Consider the following 24,425-nt stretch of genomic DNA (forward strand, 5'->3'; position numbering starts at 1 on the left):
TCAAAAAAAAAAAAAACAAAATAAAAACAAACCAGAGGTTTTCTGCAAGTAAACTCAGCGTGAGCCATATTTGGACAGAGTCACTCAGGTATGCCCCTCTCCCTCCCCCAAGGACTACCCTTAAGTATTGTAACACATCAGCATCAACAGATCTTAGGATTATATCACTGAGACAAGCCCCAATGAGCATGATAGATAAATGAATCTTAACCAGCGCTTCTTCTAGATAACAGTCACACTTTCATAATATTAATATTTTCATTATATCCCATTTGGTGCATTTCTCTAAATTAAATGTTACTAGGAGCTTGCCTGCAGGGGACAATTTACCAGTAGAATCTATACCAATTGACAAGTCCTCAGCTTGAAGTCTCTTGCTGACCTTCCATCATCCATTTAGGAAGCTTCCACTGCCTTTCACTTCACCTTTGCACAGTTGTAATTGTTTTAGAGCCAGCAACTAAGGTGGGACATAGCATCCTTCACAGGGGCAGACAGAGTTTGCAGCATCCCAGGGGTATGAGGGACTTCTTCACCCTCCACCCTCACCCGTCCACTGCGACCCTGGCTGCACTCCTGGCCAAAAAAACAGTAATATCCTATAGCATCCTCCTCTTGCTGTTGGACTCTACAGAAAGGTCCAATGGTTCCCCATGCAGTTTACACTGTAGCACCTCTAAAGATGGTGATTGCTTCCTGGGGAGAGGCCATTGCTGCAGCTGGCTCTGCAATGCCAGCAGGAGTCTTGGCTGCAGACACACAGTCTACGCAGGAACTATGGACCATGGTGCCAACAGTAACTGCACTTCTGAGGCAGAGAGAAGACTGTGTTGGGATACAGGTATGTCTCTGCAGGTTCCCCTTTTATCAAGGGAAGCAAAGGTGATTCCGAGCAAGGGTGTGAGCCAGCCACTCTGAATTGTCTCCCAGAAAAATCAGTCTCAATGCTGGTCTGACTTTATAAGCATCATTTCCCTTTCCCCTCCAGTTCCGAGCTCTGAGCCTGCTCAGCAGTACTGGCACCCCAGCTGCTACGGGGGCTTTCTGCTAAACTCTCTCTGTCCTCTGAATTTGTGCTTAGAGGTCCCATCTTCCTCAGCTTCTCTCATCACCTTCTACATTCCCCTTCTCTTCCCACAGCCAACGCACAATAAAGGCAAAGGTCCTCACTCAGTAAGACTTGCTTTCTGAAGTAGGACTGCATAACATCTATTTCTTTGCGTACATTTACTTTCATTTCAAATCTTAACTGAAATTGTGGGGGGCTTTTTCTCTCCCTTACCCCTCTCACTGCCCTCTATGTGAAGTATTTATCTCTTTGAAGCATTACCAGATACACTATATAGGAAAGATAAGGCAGAAGAAATTAAATTGTATTGTTAGGTATCTATAATTACCCAAGTCATTTTTTCCATAGTACAGCAATTTCAAATCTCTCGCAGCACTTTCTTTGGAAACCAGATGTTGACCAAGTCAGCTGTGTGCTAAGAATGCATTTTCATGAGTTGCGTTTCTGAAAGTTTGCAAAGGGGTGGTGGTGGCGGATGGGGACGTTCCTGGAAAATTCCACCCGCACAAGCATAGCATTGGTAGTACAGAGCCCTACCACTCCTATCAGGGCACTGGAGTGCTTCTCAGTCCTCTCTGTGTTTCAGCACAAACTGGGCTCCCTTCCTTAAACAGAAGGGGAGGGAAATCTCTTTGGGTGCCCCCACTCAGAGGAGGGCAGAAAGGCTGGCTGATGGATGAGCATGTCTGGGAATGGGAGGATTTTCCTCAGGAGGGCTACAGAACCAAACACAGAAAGGCTTGCAACACTGAGGATAACAAATGTGGTAGATGCCCCTCCAGTCAGTTCCTCTTTATTTCCCATTTCACATTCAATAGCTGCAGCTACAAGACTCCCACCGTGCTCCTCAGACAACTGGTTGGCACCTTCAAAAAGAACCCCCTGATCTTCAGCATAAAAGCACTTCTGCTTTAACTCCTGCCTCCTCGTTACTCTTTAATTACACCCATTCAGATTGTCCTAAAGAAGTCCTTCCTTTTTGTATTGATTAAGCCCTTCAAACATTTGCAGGAAATTATCGTACTCCCAATTTGGCAAATATAAAACCTAAGGAAGATCTGTCCTCTGCAACCACGTTAGGGTCCAGTAAGACACAGGCTATCAAGTGAAAGTAGGTTTTAACTGAAGTTCAAGTAACATGCACAGAAGACCCTGGGAACACTTCAGAGTGTTTACCTGAGATAGGGGACTTCTTAATGGACAGAGTCCTCAGTGCAGATTTCACCAGACTGTACTCTTTTAACCTTTATTTGTAAGACAGTGTCTCCATTAGTCCCAGGCTGAAGCAAGGTGTCTGAGCATGAGCGGGAAAATGCATACACATGCAAGGTTTATTCTCAGACCAAAGCACGGAGGAGAACTATTCAAATACACCATTGGTTTGTACCCTGGTCATTGCATAAGCCAGGACTGCAAATAACAACCCGCTGTAGGAAAAGGAATGAGGAATGGAGCTGGAGAAACCTACAGATGCAGATTGATCTATGCACAGGAGGAGCTCAAGGGAAGCTGCTGTCCACAGAAAGCCCATCTCAAAGGCTGAAAAGCTACAGGAATGCAATGCTGCCATAATCCCAGCAGTCTACAAAGCAAACATAATTAAATGCAGTGATACAAAGAACTCTGGCCTTGGTGAAAATGAGCACACATCTAAGAAGGAAAGCAAATATCTCCCACTTCTAAAATAGAACAAAAGTAAAACACTGGCCTCTAAGGAGTGACCTGAACTATCCCAAAATCTGAAAACACCCAGATGATGCTCTGAGCAAGAACTTAAGCTCGGTGTTCAAGAGCTGATCTCAGACAGCAGACTGCAGAGGAAAGGTCTTTTTCTATTATTCCCAGTGTCCCGGCCTGGACAGTGAGACTGTCATATGATGCTGCTTAGACTTCAAGCTGATGGTGAACTTCAAGCGCACTTCTGTTGCCCACTGCTGCACCCAATGTAAGTTGATTTACCAGCAATCACTATTTCTTTTGGAATAAGAACAAAAAACAAAATGCCACAGTATTACATAATACCAAGGCGGATTTAGTGGAGTATGAAGGGATGTGCAGCACCTATTAGCAGAGCTGCTGCAGTGTGCACCCTGCGTTAGGCAGTGGGGAGCAAGCTTCCCCCAGCCTGTGAGCGCCAGCCCTGCATGCTCCAACACCAGCCCAAATGGTGTCCTGATCAGGCTCTGTGCAAAAGCATGAGCTTTTTAAAGCGAGGTCTGAAAATACTGAAAAAAATATCAAAGGTTTTTCTTCGGCATAAAGCCAGGTTTGCTTGCTTTTTTGAATTTTCCATTAATCAAACTCTTTCATTCTGCATGCACACAAAAATTGTGTTGTTATCAGATGTTATTAATAAAAGTGATGGAAATTTGGATCTAAACAAATGATTGCAAAAACTTCAACTGCTCACTGGGAAAGAAATAGCATCTTTCAAAACAAAATAAAACTCAGTTCCAACAGTTCCACCTCTCTCCTCAGAGGTGGCAGAACCGTCAATTTCAGCCGTGGTTCTGAATCAGACTGGAGGGATCTGAGCTCCATTTTCCCACTGCCTGGGAGCCTGTCCTCACTATCTGACTAACAAGGCACCAGGATCTAGGGGAGATGCTGCTATTGCCTCCTCCACGTCACCTCTCTGCACAGTATCTGAAGGCTTTTAAGAGTTTACACAAAAATATTTGTTTCCATTTACAGCAGTAAAACTTCCAAAAGAAATCTTTTGGATCTGACCAAAATTAATGAATGTTCTCATTGATAACCGCTTTTTCACAGAATCATCTGTCCCTCCTACCGTATTTCTGAGGCTTAGGTGTTATCATCTGGAATATTTCAGAAGTGCAGACTTATGGAACCACAGAATGGCTTAGGCTGGAGGGGACCTCAAAGCTCACTCAGTTTCAACCCCTGCCAAGGGCAGGACTGCCACCCACCAGCTCAGGCTGCCCAGGGCCCCATCCAATCTGGCCTTGAGCCTCTAGGGATGGGACACCCACAGCAATCTGGGCAGCGTGTGCCACTACTTCACCAACCTCTTAGTAAATAATTTTGTCCTAACATCTAACTGAAATCTCCCTTCTTTTAGTTTAAAGCCACCCCCCTTTGTCCTATTACTATCAGTCCATGTAAAAAGTTGTTCTGCCTCCTGCATGCAAACTCCTTTCAGGTACTGGAAGGCCACAATGAAGTCTCCTCATAGCCTTATTTTCTCCAAGCTAAACAAGCCTAACTCCCTCAACCTTTCTTTCTAAGACAGGTCCTCCAGCCCTCTGAGCATCTTTGTGACCTCCTCTGGACCTGCTTGAACAGCTTTGCATCCTTCCTATACCAGTGGAAAGAAATGACAAAGGCTTTGTCTTTCCTGGTCTCAATTCATGTCACTTTTCCTGAAGACTGGGGACACAATGGCCAGAGTCCACTTAAAAACTCCTCATCTCCTTCTGCTTGAAACTGCTCTTTCTTATACAAGACCGTTCCACGGTGCTGCTCTGCATCATTAAACAGCCTAACCTTGTTCCACCAAGGAGCGGCTGAATGTTACTCATAGTGAAATGCCGCCTGTATGTTAATTTTGTAGAGTGCTTAGGATCTTTCTAGAAGGAAGGAACAATAGAATTGTAAGTCATTATCAGGATAGGAACTGAGAAAATAAACCTAAGGGAAACAAGCGCCAGAAACTGTCACACAAAATGCAGACCAAGTCGAAAGCTTAAACAGGAACAAGAAAAAGGCTGTCAAACAACCTTCCGGGCTTGATATGGTGGGAGACATTGCAGAATGCAGAGAGCTCAGCAGAAGGAAATTAAATAGGCATGGCAAACTCCCTGACTCAGCACACGACAGCACGGCCCCCAGCACATCTTAGAAATAAACCCAGGTCTGAAACGCCAACCCCTCTTCTGAGGAAGAAAGGCCAAGGGACAGTGACTGAAACTCACACGCCGCAACACAGCAAGGAACAAGTGAGCACTGCATCTAACGTTACCGAAGGCAGTCTGAAAAAATTACAGACTCAGGGAAAACACAGTTCAGGCAGAGGGAAAACAAACGATGCTTAGCATATTGTGCGCTCAAATCAATGGCACTAAGTGCATGTCAGAGTTCATGTGCAGCAAGGGAAACTCAAGCATGCAGCGCTGCAGCGATAACCAGTTTTAACAGTAGATATCTTTGTGGAGCAGCAGAGAAGTTAACACATAAAAGTGCAAAGAAAACCACAGAGGAAAAGACTGTCTTTATTTTGGAAAAAATACTACCAAGATGCAGAATCACAGAATTGTAGGGGGGGGACTTCTGGAGGTCGGCTCCAAGCCAACCCAGTTAGCAAATTCAGGAATAAAATCCAAGCAAGGGGCATGTGAGAACCAAGCACTGGCCAGAATCAACACCAGAGGACCAAAACCAAGCCAAAGACACTACAGACAGGCTATTCCTACTGAACAAAAGTCTGAGTGATTCCATTCTAAGAAAAACTTGTTTCCATTTAATTCAGTTGCATTGGTCAGACTTCTATGCCAGGAAAAGCAAACTACCAAACCCCCAGCAAAAAATGGGGGGAGAGGAGGAGGAAGAAAAACAAAATTAAAAGAAAGAAAAACACAAAGCCTTGTGAATATGCAAATGAGGGCACAGCATCACCTCCTTCCTCTCAAGCCCAATGGAAAGAAAACAGAGCCTCCAGTTAATAATATTCAAGAAATGTAAAAATAGAAAAAAGCAAAGGAATCACAGGCCAAGTGAAGGCATCAACATGAGACAAAATCTCAAGCAAATGCAACTGAACAGATGAAAACACTCCCTCGGGCAGTAGGGGCATTGCCACCCCCTGTGAAGCTCTTTCAGCAGAAACTCTGCTAGCGCTTTCTCCGGGCACCATTTGGTTGGTTGCTTCCTCTCTACCCTCACGTATCCATGAAATTCAAATCTTAAAGCCAACAAAATTCTTGTGTTTTTCTCCCAACTGTTCTTTTCCTTTGCATATTTGCAAAGAGTTTGGTCCTAAAGAGAGCGAAAGGGAGAGGATTCTTAAAATGTCAGCAAATATCACTTAGTTATTTCACAATGAAATATTTGCTTAAAAATGGCAATATGCAAAATGAAAGCTTTAGAAATTTTCATTTTCAGATGACATTTTTGCTATCAAAAATGGTCTATGTTGCAAAATGATTTTACTACCTTTAAATTAACTGAGAAAACATATTTTTCAGGTCTAAAAATACTTCGTGTTAACTCAAAAAGAAATCTGATTTTATTTTCCTCCACCAAAAAACTCAAAGCAACTACTAAGCTTCTTCTTTCATTGGTAACCAAATCACACCTTCCTTTCCAGATTTTTGAGGATGTCATTGATTGATCTGGAATGACGGGATGGATCCTTGATAAAGCGTTGTGAGAAGAATATTTAATTACTGTAGCCTTACTTTAATGCTCATCATCCTACAGGATTTCAGCTATCACCTGAATTAAGATATGGATATTTACTGTCAGCATCTTGGGATAACATATTTCCACAATCAATGAAATGATCACAATGAATGGACACAGGTACAGAGCAGCATGGTACATGCCACAAAAACTTTCAAGCCAGTGGTAAACGGGAGTAGTTTTGACCATAAGCAATACGGGTCTGGCACCAGCACACCAGCTCAGCAACTCTACTGAGATGTTAAGAATTGAAACTTTCCAGCAGCACTGGGTATTCTTGAGTTGTTGAGCTTTCTCAGCATTATTGGTTTGAAGTACAAAAAAAAGTACTTTTACTGCTTTTTCACATCTGCCCCTCACATTGTCAATGAGGCCCTGCAAGTCTGCACAAAGCCAGTTACAATTCTCTGCTGCCTATCAAACCCTTCACAAGAGTTAGGCAGTTGGTATGTAGCTTGCTGCCTACCAAGCTGACTAATGTTGTCTGATTGTTCCCTTGTACTCCCCCGTTGGTCCATCTGTACCCATCTGTTGCCTTTTGTCTTCTAATTAAAGTGTAACTAACCACTTTTGGGGTAGGAGCCACCTTTCTGGTTATCTATCATATATCTCTCTGCAGAGCAGAGTCTCGGGTCCATCACTGGGTGCTGGGGACAGCAGTGACACCACAGAAGGAGTATCACCACATGGCACGGGCAAGTGGACTGGAAGAAAGCTCCAGACCAGAATTCCCATCTAGAATGCAACTGAAACAAGAGCAGTCTTCTCCTGTGGACCATGTGATCTTAATGGACTTTTCCAACCTTAATGATTCTATGATTTTGTGGCTGGACAGCGTTACAACATCAGTACAACAGGCATAGACCTCAGTCTAAGAAGTCCAAGAAGTCAGGCCGGCAACCCCTGCACAGATCAGACAGCTACTATCACCCAAATCAGTACACCAGAATGGAAGTGGAGGCTCTCTAATACTGACCACGCATAATAAAGATTTCCAGATTTTCCAATATCTGATTTGCATTAGAGGACAAGGTCTCTCCAAGAAGCTGTCGTTGTTTCAATGTAAGAATTCTCTCTGGTAGCCAAGATGTAGGGCCTGGTGGAGGAGAGCCAGAATATTTTTCTGCAGGCTCATGAATCATACAAATATACTCCAAAATTCAAGCAAACAAAGTCAGCAACTGCTTCAGCAAGAGGCAAAGAGAGAAAACAGCTTATAGTGTTGCAATATACAGTGGTTAGGAGGATGCATCCATGTCCTCTTTGGTCAAAGAAGTGGACTAGCTTGTTACTGCAGAATGTGGTAATCTAATCCAGCGCTCTGATACAATCAGTCAGCAAAGATACCATTTGATAAGAATGTCCACAAGATTTAAGTTTGAGGCTTTTTCAGAAAGATTATTCCATTTATCACCTGATAAGGAAAGCTTTGTGTTGCATTTGCAGCTGCCTTGCTCCTTAGGCACCAGTGTAAGATTAGCATGGCCAAAATTAGCCATAAATCCATACAGCTACACCCTGGGCAACTGTGAGAAGCCAGGCCAACTCCTGGCAGTGGGTGCAGCATAGGTGCACAAATAAGCCATCTGGTTGTCTGATTGAATCAGGGTCATCAGGAGAGATATCAGTGTGACCTAGATCAGGCATTTAAGGGGCACAAGCTTGGGAGTGGGGTATCCATAAAATATGTATTCTTAGATGCAAGCCTGCTGTCTAATGAGAAGCAAGTGATTCAGCAAATTATGATCTCTTAGAGAAATGTCCAGAAAGAGCACTCCACAAATGCATGTACAGACTCCCATTCTAATTTCAGCTATTTGTGCTTAAATCCAGAGAGGTGCATCTGCCCTAGGAGAAGCTACATCCGTCTAAAAGCTGGTTCTATGGGAACAGAATCAGTCACTAAATCTGAGTAGGTTTAAACAAACTCCTATGCTATTTCTCTTTGGGGACAATGAGTCATAAATCCCCATGTACACAGGGAAATTAGCAAAACAAGACGGATTGGCAAAAACAATTCAATCTTGTCTCCCCATAAAAGGAGTTGGTGGGATAAAAAACATTTCCTCTGTGAAGTCCCTGGATATGCTGACAAGATGCCAAAACTCTGCACACAGAGCAGAACCTGACCTGAAGGAATAACTTCCCCTCCTAGTGAGACAAGCGTACCTGTGCAGGCACATGTAAGTGATCATAAAGGCTTGCTTGGGTGGGCACAAGACAGCACAAGGAGGAAACTGTCTCAAATGATCTAGTCATCTTTCCAAAGGCAGGGAGGGGAGGGTCATGAGAGAAGATGCTCGGAATTGCAAAGCTGCAAGTTTCACCTCATAACCTTGCATTCTTGTCTCTCTCCTAAAGGGCCTTCTTTAGCAAAGGAAAATAAATAAATAAATCTAAATCCTTCCTTCTGCTGAACAACGTAACGTGCACGTGATTCACACTGGTTCTTCAAGAAATAGCCAGTGCCACACAGGTCCTTACTGAAAGCCAAAAATACCAATCAGATATTCAGTCCTCTTCTCCCCTTCCCTGTTATTTCTGCTATGGGAACACTGAATTGCTGAAGGAAATGATGACTGTAAATACTTCTTTTAATGCACAGAAAGACTTCAGACCAGCCCCATGTCTTCTTCCTTAACAGAGAGGATAAATCTCCCTTTGAGCTTGTGATCCACACAGAGATGCTTGCAAACAACAAGAATCACTTGGGTCATTACTGTCTTGTAGAAGCAGGTGGTGGTTAGTTTCCCATCACTCCGAAGTCTGCCTCACTATCAAAAGGTACAGCCTCTTTTGCATTTCTGTGGTGTTCTCCAGCCCTTCAAAGCTGCAGACTCTGGGAGGTGACATGTACATCTGTAAGGGCTGTTGTTTGCAGCCATCAACAATTGGTTTCTTGCACCAACTGACAACATGAAATGTACATGGTAGAAGCCTGCAGAAACGATGTCCTCACCAGTCCAGAATTGAAGATTTTGCTGATCAGCCTACCTGTGACTCACTTTTCTTTCCTGTAAAATGAGGGCTCTTGTGAGACAATCTTCAGGTTCATCTTGCCCACCCAATCACAAAAATGTAGGCTGACAGAGAATCATATGACATCACTTATTGTATCCTTCTGCTCTGATGCAGAAAGGAGAGAGACAGATCGTGCACTGCTGGATATTTTTTCGTGTCCTCCAGCAAATGAGCCTCACCAGCAAATGAGCCTTGCCATGTCTCACCATACTAACAATTAGATGGCTCCCTATATCTCTAACTGAAATCTTTCTGCTTGAAAATTTAGCAAGATTTCTTCTTCATTCTATTCACTGTGGACATAAAAAGCAACAGGCCATGATGTCCTTTTTCAACTACGTTTCAGATGTCCAAAGTTCTTTTCTCCTTCCTCTTTTTTTAGATAAAACAAACCTCATTTTTCCGTTTTATTTTATCAGTCCTTCTTCTCTGCAGCTCCCTCCTACACTCCAAGGGAACCTTTCCTAAGCGCAGATGTGCATAACATCTCTGTGGTAAGCAGGGAACAGGGTTGCATGAGTTCACTAATTCAGAAACTCACCTTCTTTTTGTGATAGGACAAGGGGAAAAGGTTTTAAACTAAAGGAGGGGAGATTTAGATTAGATGTCAGCGGGAAATATTCCTCAGAGAGGGTGGTGAGGTGCTGGCACAGGCTGCTCAGACGAGGTTGTGGATGCCTTGTCCCAGAGAGGTTGGAGGGCCACATTGGATGGGGCCCTGGGCAGCCTGAGCTGGTGCTTAATCTAGCAGCTGGCAATCCTGCCAGTGGGAGGAAAGTTGATGATCTTTGAGACCCCTTCCAACGCAAGTCATTCTATGATTCTATGATTCTGTGGACTAGGCTGAATACATCTCTGAAAATGCAGTAGCAAGTGGTGGGATCATTTTTTATCCTATTGCGATGTCACTCAGACTTCTGACAGAATGTCACACAGCAAATGATCCATTCCTGGGGAGCACTAACATCTGCAATGGAGTAGGGGAACAAGCTAGAAGCACCCTATGGTCTTCTAATGGCCACACCCATGGCTAAAAGAAGCAAAACAGATGCTAATAATTGATTTTTAGGAGGTTAAAAGCCAGGCACTGATAATTAGAAGAGCAGCAGGCAAACATTTAATCTGCAGAGGAGGTGAGTGTTTGTAGAGTCAGAAGATCAAGCAGAATGAAGCTTGTGGCATGAGCTTCCTGTCTAAAATGGCTTAATGTGGCACCCCAGCCAAACACATCACCTGGGGCTTTCCAAGCCCAGCCAGGAGCAGGACTTATGAGAGCATCTGAGGTAAGACATGCCCTAGGACACTTGTGAATCAGAGAGCGCTGCTGGGCAGCACAAGAGGTTGCCAGCCAGATGGAAAAGTGCTCTGAATCCACAGGGTGAAAAGGTGGAAAAGTTTTAGCCAGAGGGGAGGCTGAGGACAACTGAATGATACAGGTGCAAAACTCACCGCTCTCCTTTGTTAAAAGCTATGCTCGGGAGGGAACCTCAGAGATAGTGAGGTCTGACATCCCCAGTGTCACTAGAGGAAAGGGAGGCAGCACCTGTGGGTGTTGGGAGCTGATGGAACATGATTGCTGTCCCTGCCTCAGCAGAGAAGGTGGATGTTAGCAAGAGCTGGAGAGCAGTGCTTGCCAGCTCTCACAAACTGTTCACAGACCCAGAAGTCCTCACCATATGTGAGATTATAGAAGAGCAGAGGGAGAAGACAATCAGTAAAATAAAGCCTGGGTGAAAATTCTTCCAACACAAGACACAGACACAAAAACGAGGGTAGTACCTAGCCCCTGGCTGGCCTTACAACACCTCTGACCTCAGCCTATTGCTGCACTGAGGCAGAACTCTTCTGGAGCACCTCCACCTGCATGTCTGCTCCTCTACAGTCAATACGACAGAGGCACACAGGCACTCAAAAACACACCTAGTTTATGTCTGGCTAGTGAAGCAAGAGCTCTACTAAACAGCTAATTAAGAGCTAGTGAGGGAAGGCATGTAGCCTTCTGCCCCTGAGGAACAGTCATGCTGAGAAGTGAATGAAGCGCAGAACGTTTGTTACAAAGAGTGGAATTGTTACTCATACCCACAGTAGCAGAAAGGCTCAGGATACTGCCCCTTTCTAGAAAGTAGCAAATATCTGTGGGTTTGTTTTTTTTTTTTTTTTTTTTTTTGTGACTGTCAGCCCTGCAAGGCTTCCATTTGTCTGAAGGACACAGGAGGAGATTTGTCATTACTGGGGTCTGGGGACAGCTGTAGCTCTTCTGGAAAATGAAATCCTGTTCTGAAATAGCTGGTACATTTCTCAATATTTTTCTTTCCGTATCGGGCTGAAAAATCAAAATCTCAGCGAATTTCACAAATGTGGAACAGGTTCAGGGACTGCCTGCATCTTTGCTGCTAAGAAAATGGAAGGCTTCATGCCTGTTTTAAGATCTATCTTTCTGTACCACTAAATCCAGAGGAGACTAATAAAAACGATCGTAAGACTAGAAAACATGACCTAACAGGAGAGACGGAAAAAATTCTCTTGTTTAATCTGCAGCAGAGACTGGGAGACAGCATGATAGAAGCCTTCAAACATATGTAGAGAAGATAAAAAAGAGGAAGAGAATAAACAATTCTCCATGTCCACAAGGGAGATGCCAAGTAGTAATGGGCTTAAACTGCAGTTAGGGAAATCTAGGTTAGACATTAGAAAAACTTTCCAGAGTAAGGAGAAAGAAGGCATGGAAGAGATTGCCTCAGGATTTCATGGAGTTTCTAGCATTGAAGGACTCTCAGAACAGGTGAAACAAACATCTGTCAGAAATCATTTTAGTCTAGTTGATCTTTCCCTTGGGCAGAGGGGGGAACTAAATGACCTCATGAAGTTCCTTCCAGGCACAACATCTGATAATGGATAAAAGTGTGCAGTGCTGTAATTAAAGACTGAGCAATTGTGAATGCACACAAGTGGACTGAATCAGTATTTGCTGTGCAGCTACTTTCATCTCTCATCTCCAACTGCCTGCGTGTTTGATTGGGAAACTCTCCTGTTCTTCGCAGTTTCTTCTGTGTATTACCCAGATGCTGTTAGGATGAAACATCTTGCTAATTTCACAGAAATTAGTGAGAGTTTGGATGATTTTACACTGCAAAGCAATTCACTTACAAATATATTTGGATTGTGTGCTAATAATATATGAATAATTTATGGTTTATATTGTGGCATTGCCTGGGAGCTGCTGTTAAGGGCCAGCATTCCACTCAGCGTGCCTCTGCAAACATGGAACAAAATTATGATCTTTGCCACAGAGAGCCGTTTCACTCTTATGTTTTAACGTTTGCATTTCAGCTGAATGGAGAAGATTAATAACAGGACATTGTGATTCCAGCTATGAAATGTGGTTTTTTTTTGTGATTAGAGCATACTGGAGATGATTTCAATGTCTTCCAAGAAGAAAACATTTAAACAGCTCAGAGTGTGATTATAACAATCTGATCTTCACACTGAGATCTCCCTTCAAGGTGAAATATTTGTGCTTAAGATGTACAAAGGGCTTTTCATACAACTGGAACCATAGTGCTAATATCGTAGATCTCATTTCAGTCCAGCCCCAGCTCCTGCAAAATGAAGAGCTGTTCTAGCTTAATGCTTGCCAAGTGGTCCCCATAGACAGCAAGGGTCAGACAGGTCCCAGGTCCAATCCCCACCACTCAAGCTCACCAGATCCCTTCCCCTCATTGGCTCATTTGACAGATAATAGATACTCTTTTAGAGACTGACCAGGTCCTCTAAGCATTAATAAAAGCCCTGAAGACCTCACTAAATGTACAACATAGCATTGCATGAGAGAACTAGGGTGAAAACAGGACTGTGTTTAGATGTGTCCCCACCCCCCTCAGAGTCTGCATTGCATTCTACAATTGCCCACAGCCTGCACTGCTAACAATCACTAGCAGGGTTTGTGCTGCTACTGACTTGTTTTCCTGCTATGATAATAGACCGTTCCTGTGTGAGGAACAGTATCCTCGTTAAGTTTGTAGATGACACCAAGTTGGGTGGAAGTGTTGATCTGCCTGGGGGTAGGAAGGCCCTACAGAGGAACATGGACAGGCTGGATCATTGGGCTGAAGCCAATGGGATGAAGTTCAGCAAGACCAAGTGCCAAGTCCTGCACTTTGGCCACAACAATCCCAGGCAATGGTACAGGCTTGGGGCAGAGCGGCTGGAAGACTGCGTAGAGGAAACCGATGTGGAGGTATTGGTCAATGTTTGGCTGAACATGAGCGAGCGGTGTGCCCAGTGGCCAAGAAGACCAATGGCATCCTGGCTGGTATCAGAAATAGTGTTGTGAGCAGGAGCAGGGAATGATGCTCCCTCTGTACTCAGCGCTGGTGAGGCCATACCTCAAGTCCTGTGTTCAGTTTTGGGCCCATCACTACAATAAAGACAGGGAGACCGTGTGGCATGTCCAGAGAAGGACAACAAAGTTGTGAGGGGTCTGGAGCACAAGCCTATGAGGAGCAGCTGAGGGAGCTGGGATTGTTTATAGTGGAGAAGAGGAGGCTCAGAATTGAACTTATCACTCTCTACTACCTGAAGGGAGGTTGTGGTGAGCTGGGGGTTGGCCTCTTCTCCCATGTAACTAACAATTGGACTAGAGGGAATGGCCTCAAGTTGTGCCAGGGGAGATTCAGGTTGGATATTGGGAAATACTTATTTGAGAGAGTGGTCAGCCTCTGGAACAGGTTTGTCTGGCCCTCTTCAGAATGCACCTCTGACAACCCTCTATTTCTCCATGAACTTTGGTCAAGCAGTCATGGAGAGAAGGCTAGCAGAACAAGGAGGCATTTTTCTAAGCCATACACATGATCACAGTGATCCAGCCTGAGATCTGCTTCATATATGTTGAGTGCTCTACAGAATTCTCCTTGCTTTTACAACAACTTCTCATCCCTATCACTTTTCTGTGTCTTACAACTACCTCCAGCTATCCCCTCTGTTCAGCTGATTCAAACCTTTCAGGAACACTTCTTCCAAACCCGGACCACCGACATTTATGTGGGAGATGAAACAAACTAAAGCTTTGCACCAATACAGAAATCCATACCATTTCTAAAATAGTACTTTGGGTCACATACAAATTATTATTCAGAAATACGCAAGTTTAGATATTTGAGCAACTTGATAAGCTCTCATGTACACATCCTACCTCATACACCAGCCCGTTGCAAGTGACAGTGGCCAGATATATCAAGTACAGTTAACAGTGGCATATTACTAAGTGAGGCTGTGGTTCAATCACAGCCAGTTATCATAGAGAACTCCACAACCTCCAAGCCATGCAGATAACTATTTTCCATCTGTGCCACTGAAACTCACGGCACAAAGGAGATCTCTTCTCTGAAGGATAGGAAAATTTATGTCCAGAGGTGACAGAAAGGAAGCTGATGAATTTTTTATGCATGCTAATGGAAGAATGTAATGGCATCCTGCATGGAGATGACAGCAGCTTGGGTACTAGAGATACCATTGGCCCAGGATAAAAGAAGGAGATTGCCAGCTCTTCATAAGTAGAAAAGGTAGGGGAATAACTCACTCAGAGCCTTCTTCCACCCTCCTCCTGCCTGACACAGCTTGAGAATTACCAAACATGTCCTACCCTCTCCCACTTCCTCTCCTTGGTCAGAAGGATGATCACCAGCTTGGGATGCATCTGGTATCCGTCCTCACTGAACGACAAATTCCTGCCTTCGAAGGTGACGTTAATCAGGTACCTGTAGGAGAGAGAAAAGAGCAAGATGAACATTAATGCTTGGGAACTGAACCTGAAACAAGAGCCTGCCTCCCCCTCTGCAATTCGTGCCAGGGTAACAGAAGTACACTACAAACAACTCCTGTTAATATGGGGACAGCAAAGGAAAATCTAAAAGAAAGTGGGTGGTAGAAACAGTGCAAATACTCCAGGAACTGGGGCAATCAGACAAGGTACTGCACTTGCCCACATTTAGGACTTGGGTACAGAAGTGATGTCCCACGTTAGGTCTCACCGAATTCCTGAACGCAAGTCACAAGTGTACATGTGCCCATAGTCTTTGATTTCCTCTTTGCACACAGGGCAGAGAAATCCATAACAATTAGCTGTGTAAACATGGTCCACAGCCTACATTTTGCCCACTCTCCAAGGGGGATTTCACATTTCATTTGAGGACAGCAATAGTTACACGTGAAGTAGTGGATACACCCCCTCCCTGCCCAAATATCCAGGCAGCAATAAAGGAAGCTGCAGGGAACAGAGGAATGAACAGTGCACCTGTGAGATACCCTGTTCCTATTAGAGATAGCACGCCCTACGGGGCCCAAAGCGATCGTCAGAAGCAGCTTAGGAATAGGGTCAGAGGGTGTTCAGATAGCCCAGTGGAAGTCCTTTTCACTAGGACAGAACCATGCCATGTACCCAGCAAGATCAAAACTATAGGGTGATCAACCCTGTGGATCCCTGCAGCCAACATTAACGATTCCCTTTGTCTGGAAAGGCTCCGTCGCTGCTGTGTGAGGCACCCCGCTTTGGGCCATCTCATGTCAGCTGTACAAATGGACTATTAAACAGTCCAGGCTTCAGTCTCATTTATCCTCAGGCCTCTTCACTCAGCCGGCAGTGGGGAAGACCTTTAAGTGGACCGAGATTACAACTACACTCATTTCCAGGCATTTCTGCATTGCGAGAGCATGTTGAAGTGGTGTTGCTGTAAAAGGGAATCAGATCTATTGTTTTCTTAACTGTCAGACCATCCAGAATGACACTGTGGGGAAGGCAAATACACATTTCACAGTTCAGTGGCTTATAAGACATCTCCGTGGCACTCTGACAGTTTCCCCTGTTCATATATTTCACTTCAGTTCACAGTCCTGTTTCATGAAGTAGGTTTTGCCTTTGTAAACCTGCTCTAGCAGCAGTAGCATTACATCATGGGAGAAGCAGAGGTGACTGAGCTGCCTGCAGGGCAGCCCCAGGACACTGCCCACCTTTGCTTCTCCCATTCTCCTGCTTCACCCATTCCCCTGTAAATTACACAAGTAACATTTCCATTACAGTCACAAGAGGCTCTTCTGCTCTATTACACCCATGACACTAGCAAATATTTCCTAAAACTCAGCTTCAGTTTGTCTCTTTGAACTTAATTTGAGCCAATTTCAAGGAAAAAACAATCAAATCAAAAATACAAAACAAATTCCTGTTCTTTCAAGGGGTTCACACTTCCCCACAGAGAACTCCATACTAATTTAACAAAAGTACACGTAGTAGGCAAAATTTTTCAAACAGATAGAAAAGCAGGTCACAATTCTAGCTTCTTCCATTCCCCAAAAATTTTTGTCTCAAGTTTATTCGTTAACAAAACTCATCCACTGATTTCCCAAATCAAATGTAATTGGCAATTAATTCTAAAGGAAATTCCACGCTTGCTCTATGTTGTGACCTGCAGAAGACATACACAGTGTAGAACACACAGCCCTACAGAAGCCCAGTGGGAAACATTGCAACATGCTTATTTTCAAGGGCAGACTACTTGCTGTTTTCCAACAGTCAGACTCATCCAGAAACCAAAAACTGAGGGAACTCCAAATCATCAGTCTCTTGAAAAATCTCAGCCACATAACTGTGTCTTAGTGTAAAACATCCCATGGTCTTCTAGTAAAATATCCCCAGCTGTTTGCACTGCTCTGGTAGAGAGGAACACGCAGCACAGACCACCATGGGCATTTGTGGCTTACCTGACCTATGAAACTCTCTAACAGTGATAAAGACCTTTCAGTCTCTGACCAAACTCTGAGCACCCTGATCTAGCTGTAGGTGTCCCTGTTCACTGCAGGAAGTTGGACCAGATGTCCTTTAAAGGTCCCTTCCAACTCAAAAGACTATGATTCTGAGATTACCGCTATATCCCTTTCGTGATTTCTGTGCACTGGCTCTCAGAGAAATTACAAAGCAAGGCTCCAAGAAGATGAGTACCCCGGTAGCCTGATAGGAGTTGAAGCTTTGTGTGTCAGTATTTAGAAAAGAGTGTCAATGTCTAATTAAACAAACAGCGATATTAGGTGGTTCTCAGTCCTCTTTCCTCTCCCACCCGAGAATGATACCGTTGTGTGAATCTCCCTTGCACAGCCTGACAAGAGGAGTTCACATAAATCAGTAAGAGATACGACACAGGAGGGTGTAATTTCTGTTCATTTTCTACCAGAAAGATTAGAACTGCTAATAATAATCAAGGAGGAATCATCAGTGACTTGGATCCTTAGAGTTGCCTTGAGATTTACACTTAAAGCAGCACTGAAATCCCTCACTTCGCACCTTAATGACTGAAATCATCTCCAAAATTGGCACAATAACTCTTCAGAGGGTTCTCTCTGTAACCCTTTAGTAACATGTTTACAAAAGTGTGCAGGAAGTGTGGAGAAGAAGGAAAAAAAAAAGACAGCTCCCTCTGCATCTTTTCCCACATTCCAGTGGCTCACAGGTCCCGCCACACTGGGGTTAGGCCTCTGCCACCAGTCTACCAGCACAATCACTGCCCGCTCTGGCCAGAGGAAAATCAGTCCCCAGATGAGCAAGGGGCTGAGAGACTCCCTGCATATGTGCAACAGGGGCAGCATGAGGGCAGCGAGCTGTACGTGTGGGTGAGGTAATACAAGATGAAGCTGTGCCTGAAAAATGCAGTGAGGGCTTGATGCATGATTTCCCTGGTGTGTGTGACTCCAATATGGAGAGAGAAAGAGAGCAAGATCATTTTAATTAATTTCATTTGCTAGAATCACCTTTCAGCAAAGATTTTTGCTTACGTGGGTGTTTCTGGAGCTGCTTGTCATAGGCATGGAAGAGTCCATCCCCTCTGTGGCTCAGCACAGACACATCAGTTGCAATGTCCAAACAAAGCCATGTGAGTGCAAGATGCAGATGAGATGGAGAAAACAGTCATTCTTCGCCTGTACCACAGGGCACGCAGGCAGGAACAAAGCAGAATGGAATGCATTCTTGGGCACAGAGCAAGTCAGATCCAGAAGACATGGCTCCCTGTCCTATGCTCAGACCACTAGGTAACATTACCCATCCTAGAGATGAGGCTGCCAGCCCTGCAAGCTAATGGAGAGTGTTTCCAAGGCTGGTTGGCATAGGAAATAGAGCATTAAAACCACATCAGATGGCAAATTTAGGACCAGCAGAGAGATGATGACATTTTAAATGGTTTCAGCTAGTGGTGGGGAAAGCCTGGAGAAGCAAATGTGGCAGGCTGAGGGGCTGTGGGGAGAGGCAGAGAGGGTGTCAGCTGAATTTTAGTCTGCCCTAAAGACAGCTCTAAAAGGGATGTGTTTAAAATCAGCACAAACCGCTCTGACTTCTGCCTCCAGTGTCCTGCTGGGAATTGGTTCCTCCTGCAGCTATGGAACGGGTGGGCAAATCTGGACAGAGTGCTGGCTCCATCCTCAGCGCTCCCTGCATCACACGTGCACAAACACACACAGGCACTCCCCTGTGCCCTGTCAATGCTTGTTATACTCCAATGCGACAAGCAGTCTGATTATCCCAACACCAACTGCCTCCCCCAGTAAGACATGCTGTACAAATAAAGCAGCGTCTTTGCCATCTGCATCAGGGGGTCATCTCTGCAGCCCAGCACAAAAGCAAGGAAGGAAAGGAGAAATGGGGTGCAGGTGGAGTGTGGGGAGGAAAGGCGATGGGATATCTCTGCCTGGAAGGATTTGCAAGGTAAAAGGTATTTGGTGCAGGGTTAGAGGAGGGGACTCAGTCTATCATCAGCCTCCTGGAAACTCAGCATAATATGAAATATGAGGCCAGTTCAGTGGTGTAATGGCAGTGAGGGGAAGCAGTGCCTTTACCCTCCAACTCTGCACGGTAAAGTAGCCTTTGTGTTCCCTCACAGATAGGATTACACAGCCACTGGCCAGAGGTGCAGGCACAGCTGTTGGCCCAGCTCTGCTTCACGCAAGAATGCTGCATTGCTGCATCCCAGCACGGCTGCCTGCAGCTCCAGCCACGTTACACGTGCAGCTTGGTGCACACAGCTCTGGTGCAACTCCCTGCTGCAGCTCCCTTCCCTCCCGCATGCCAGCTGCTGGACCAGGATGGGCAGACAAAAGAGTGGGTGGACTCAAAGGACAGGGGAAAGGGTGCTTAGGACCAGTGTCGCTTCTAAAAATGGGAGTTCTGACCTTCAGATGGCAAGTGATTGACAAAAAGAGGTAAAACCAGCACTAACTGCTGTTAATAGTTTCTTTCATTTGAGAAACTGAAATAGTGTACACTTTTTTTTTAATGAGAAAACTGCAGTTGATCCCTTCAATTTCTGATGTAAACCTCCATTCTCCAAACCCATGGGAATCTTAATATAATACAGATATTATTTCTCCATACTGTTGCTGACATTTCCGTGCCTGCCTCTGCCTCAGAGGACAGCCAATACATGCACACATCTATCCGGACCCAGCTGTGAGGACATGATGTCCCTCCAGATAAGGCAGGCTCCAGGGGACATCAAATACAATTTCTCATTCCCCAAAAGATCACAGAATAGTTTGGGTTGGATGGCACTTCAAAGCCCACCCAGTTCCACTCCACTACCCTGGGCAGGGTAGGCACCAGCTCAGGCTGCCCAGGGCCCCATCCAACCTGGCCTTGAGCCGGCAGGGATGGAGCACCCACAGCTCTGGGCAAAAGATGAGAATAGGCTCTGTGTGGGCCTTGGATCAAACTTCCCCACTGCTGGTACTGACCCTGGGTGAGCCCTTGGAGGCTCTCCCATCGCTCCATCCCATCCACTGCTCCTGCTGTGGTGCTGATGGCTCATGAAGCTGAGAAAGTCGAGCACATCTGGCTGCATCCCTGAAACATCTGGCCAATGTCAGGTATGATTTACAGTGAAAAGATTCCACACAAAGGGCACGAGAGCAGCTGATCTAACATAACAAGGGGCATGGACTCTGTTCTTTCTGCAATTATGAAAAACAAAATCAAAACAAAATAGACAAAAAAATAGAAGCAGACACAGAAAAACTAAAACTTAAAGAAACAGCAACCCATTCTTCTTCATTTACTTCTTTTTCCCTTACTGTCAGTGTTATCACTGACACTGAGGAGATGCATGGAAGAATGAAAATAAGTGTAGAAATGAGAGCAAACAAATTCCAAATTATGTAGTTGTCCCACACCAGAAAATCTGTCCAGGCTGCAGCCATATTGTACCACTGGGAACTAATCTAACCACAAGCTGAGAGAAATACTCCAAGCTCAAGATTGTTTTCATTAAGCAAAGAGGTTAGGAGAGCATCTAGATTAGGAAATATCCCTCAGGCTACAAGATAACAGAGATAGAAGAGATTAATTCGGTTTCTCCCTGCTGCCCACACCTTTTAAAACACAAGAGGACACATGCTGGTCTGGAATAAATATTCCACTGACATTGATGGAGTGATGCTGTCTGATCTGCTGAGGTTCTGGCCTCTCACCTCTAAGAATGTTGAATCTTCTTAATGTTTGGTCTTGACCTGTGAAAAATCTATTTCTGGTGGAAGATAAATTTATTCTGATCTGTCTTTGCTGTTTCTCCATCATATTCTGCAAAATTGTTCTTTGCAATATAGACAATATGCACGTGAGGCGAGCCTTCCCAGCGATTCCTTCACAGTGACAGTTCCCATATACAGCAGAAGGATAAACCTTTTTCCAACCCTCCCATTCTTAATAATAAAATAAACAGCACTTACACTTTCCTTCCCATTTCCTTGAATTCCTATCATGAATTTATCACTTTAGAAAGATTCTGAGCTGACAGTTACTTGGGACTGATTATGTATGTATCCTTAGAGCGTACAGGGAACCAGAACACTGGCAGGGACGTTTTCCTACATGCACTTTTTGATTCTAATGAGTTGGGGCCATTCCTGAGGACAAGTTCACTTTCCACAGTCTGTGCAGTCCCCAGCCCTTCTCCCAAAAATGCTAAGAGGAACTTCAAGCACTGTATCACAGGATTTTGCAGCACACACAGCTGTCCATCAGGATTACCCCTGAATGGGGAATATCTCCAATCTGGGGCAGAAATGATAATGATACTTAGGTGAGAGGCAGTTTGTCCCATGTCTCTAGTAAACTTCAGCTTTTCCAAAATAACATTTTTTGCCAAGAACCAAATACCACCTAGGACTTGATCTCCCATTTGATTTTCACCCTCTGCAGTCATTGCCTATGACAGAAAGGGAGAAAGGTGGTGTCCTGCAGGTCCAGAGGCATTATCACACTCCTTTGCAGGGGTGCTGCTGACAGTACTAAGGTCACCCTGTAAGTGGTAGGTCACTTAAAGGAAATGGAGGTCACTTATAGGAAATGGATTAGAATGTGGTGATCCATTTTTGGACAAATACTCATTTCCCTCCTGTTTGCTATGTCAGTCTCAACAGTATCTTGAAAATCCAACCACAGCCAAGTTTCTCTCATACACATCCTAACTAACCTATTTTGACAAACATGGGAGCCAGAAAAAAGATCTATCAAAATTACCTTCTTAAGGGGAAAGAGGGATGAGAATTTGGCAACAACATTTTCTCGTAAAGAGATAAACATTTTTTCAGAAAGTCAGAACCGTAAGATCTGAAAAATGTAACGACATAGAACAGAAAATGAAGCTTCTGGCATGGTTGTGCTCTCATACCTTCTGCCTCTTCTTTTGTGGACAAGAGTCCCAGTGAAAATACATACAATGTGCAACTCTGTAGAAGTCCAACAAGGACTGGCATTACCTCAGCAAGAAGGAGGGCTATCACTGGAGATTCAGCCTGTTCAGGTTTAAAGAAGGAGAAATAGGAACAAGTTCCCATGCTCCTAGTCACAGGAGAGAGCAAATAGGATTTCCGTGTCAAAAGATTTCATTTTAAACCCAAAATATTTGATTTACAACTTTTTTTCAAAAACTATCAATTTTGCTGGCAAAATGACACAGTCCCAAATAGCTTGAGAATATACCTCTACACCTCTGGCCTCACTGGAAATAAAACTGAAACAAGGAAAAGTGTATTAAGAACATATCCTGGTTAAAGCTGAAAATATCCATAAATCTCATAGGAAATCAGCCTATTCTCAGAAAGTGTTTTTAACCAAAAAGGTTTGATAAAAATATATATGCTTCTGAATTGACTCACCAAATCTTTAAGTAATATAAAATAGATAATAGAAAATAGCTGTAAGGTCAGAATTGTTACAGTGACTGGGAAAAATAAAAGCTAAACATTCTGACCAATGTTGGATAAAGCCACAAAGCTTTGCCAAGTTAATAAATTCCTGCACATTACTGATGGCATTCATTATTTTCAATTTTCACATTTTCCTATCTTTTCTTTTTCATCAAGAATGGATAACATACCACTTTGAAGAAAATACTCAAAGGTATTTCACCTGTCAGAAAGGACTAAAAATCTGGTTGATTTACACAGTGCAGTAAAAGCATAGAAAATTACATTTGTCAGAACAGCTGACAGTAGGTCATAATTATGTCTTGGTATCCACCTAACAGGTCGCTGATGGAAGTTGTACCACTAGGAGCAGGCAAATACTGAAAGGTTAAGCGCTTTCCTTCAGATCTGTTTATCTGTTTTAGTGCACAGTCATGCAAACACTGATAGGGCAAGTCATCATGGAACAAAAGTCAAACAAGGCTCAATGATTTTTTACCCAGAATGATGTTTTTGAGCTTTCTCTATCTGCACAACCTTAAAAAAATATGCCAGTTCAACTACTGGTCCCATACACTGAATTTGAAACCTCAGACAACAACCTTACTTTTCTGAATCATTTTTGATCCACATGATCATAGACAACAGCTTAAAACAAATGACCAAATGAACATGAATCTCAACAGACTCTTTTGTTGTCTGAAGGAGCCTCATGTCATGAGAATTAACCATAGGAATATTTCTGTATTTATCCAGAGCTTATTCCAGTTTCTGTCCCAGAAATCAAGACCAGCAAACAGATGAGCATATCAACTTTCCTCTAGAGCTCTCAGGATTTTTTTGCTTGCAGAAAAACCCTCAAATCTGTCAGAAAAGTCCCCTCACTTCTGCCAGAAGCCAACAAGGCTAAAATAACTGGAGAGACTGAAATAAATCCATTTATTATACCCCTTGAAACAGCAGGCTAACTTAACTTTTTCAACCCACTAAGAAACCACAAGTGATTTTAGGGTTATTCAATTTTTATCAAGTGTTGAAAGCATCCACTGTATTTGGAGTACATATGAGAAATACCAGAATAGTTTGTTTGGAAATGACCTACAAAGAGCATTGCATCTGACTGCCTGACCTCTTCAGGGCTAGCCAAAAGTCAGAGCATGTCACTGAGGGCATTGTCCAAATGGCTCTTGAACACTGTCAGGCATGGGGCATCAACCACCTCTCTAGGAAGAGAGTCTTTCTCTTTCAGTGTTTCTCCATGCTCACAGTGAAGAAATTTTCCCTGAGAAGAGTGAATCTGTGGCATTTGCACGAGCAGAATTACTGCCTGTAAGGCCACTCGGTCTAAGAAGTGCAACTGGATTTTCCATGTCTGTAGCTGTTCAGACAAGATGGCATCCTATCAGTTTCTCCCTTTGTCATCACATCTCTAAAAGGGAACTGAATCAAACAAACAAACAAACAATCACCCCTGTCAGCAATTGTGTGTGTGGTGGGGGGACAAATTCTGCTCGTTCCCCCCTTGCCAGAGGAGCTGTTCTCCGCTCAGCTCCTTTCTCTCTCTCTTTTTCTCTCCCTCTGTGGGTTGATGTTTCCATGGAAACATGTTCTTTAGTGCCACTGAAATTACATTGCATTTAAAGCATTAACCCTTCCTTGGGCTGAAGAAGGTCTCAGAACAATTAGGGTCTTTTTT

At 44.0% G+C, this 24,425-nt stretch overlaps 1 protein-coding gene across 4 annotated transcripts in view; it reads right to left on the reverse strand.

The window, feature by feature from the left end:
• The window catches only part of GRIN2B (glutamate ionotropic receptor NMDA type subunit 2B), a 203,443-nt gene that overhangs the window by 62,298 nt on the left and 116,720 nt on the right, over positions 1-24,425 (reverse strand). For all 4 annotated transcript variants that reach the window (XM_003202222.3, XM_019614309.1, XM_019614304.1 and 1 more), the window contains one exon: positions 15,153-15,267. In XM_003202222.3, coding sequence (XP_003202270.2) covers positions 15,153-15,267 — 115 coding nt within the window. The remainder of the gene's footprint in view (positions 1-15,152; positions 15,268-24,425) is intronic.

Source organism: Meleagris gallopavo, chromosome 1, assembly GCF_000146605.3.
Source record: "Meleagris gallopavo isolate NT-WF06-2002-E0010 breed Aviagen turkey brand Nicholas breeding stock chromosome 1, Turkey_5.1, whole genome shotgun sequence".
NCBI classification, from domain to species: domain Eukaryota; kingdom Metazoa; phylum Chordata; class Aves; order Galliformes; family Phasianidae; genus Meleagris; species Meleagris gallopavo.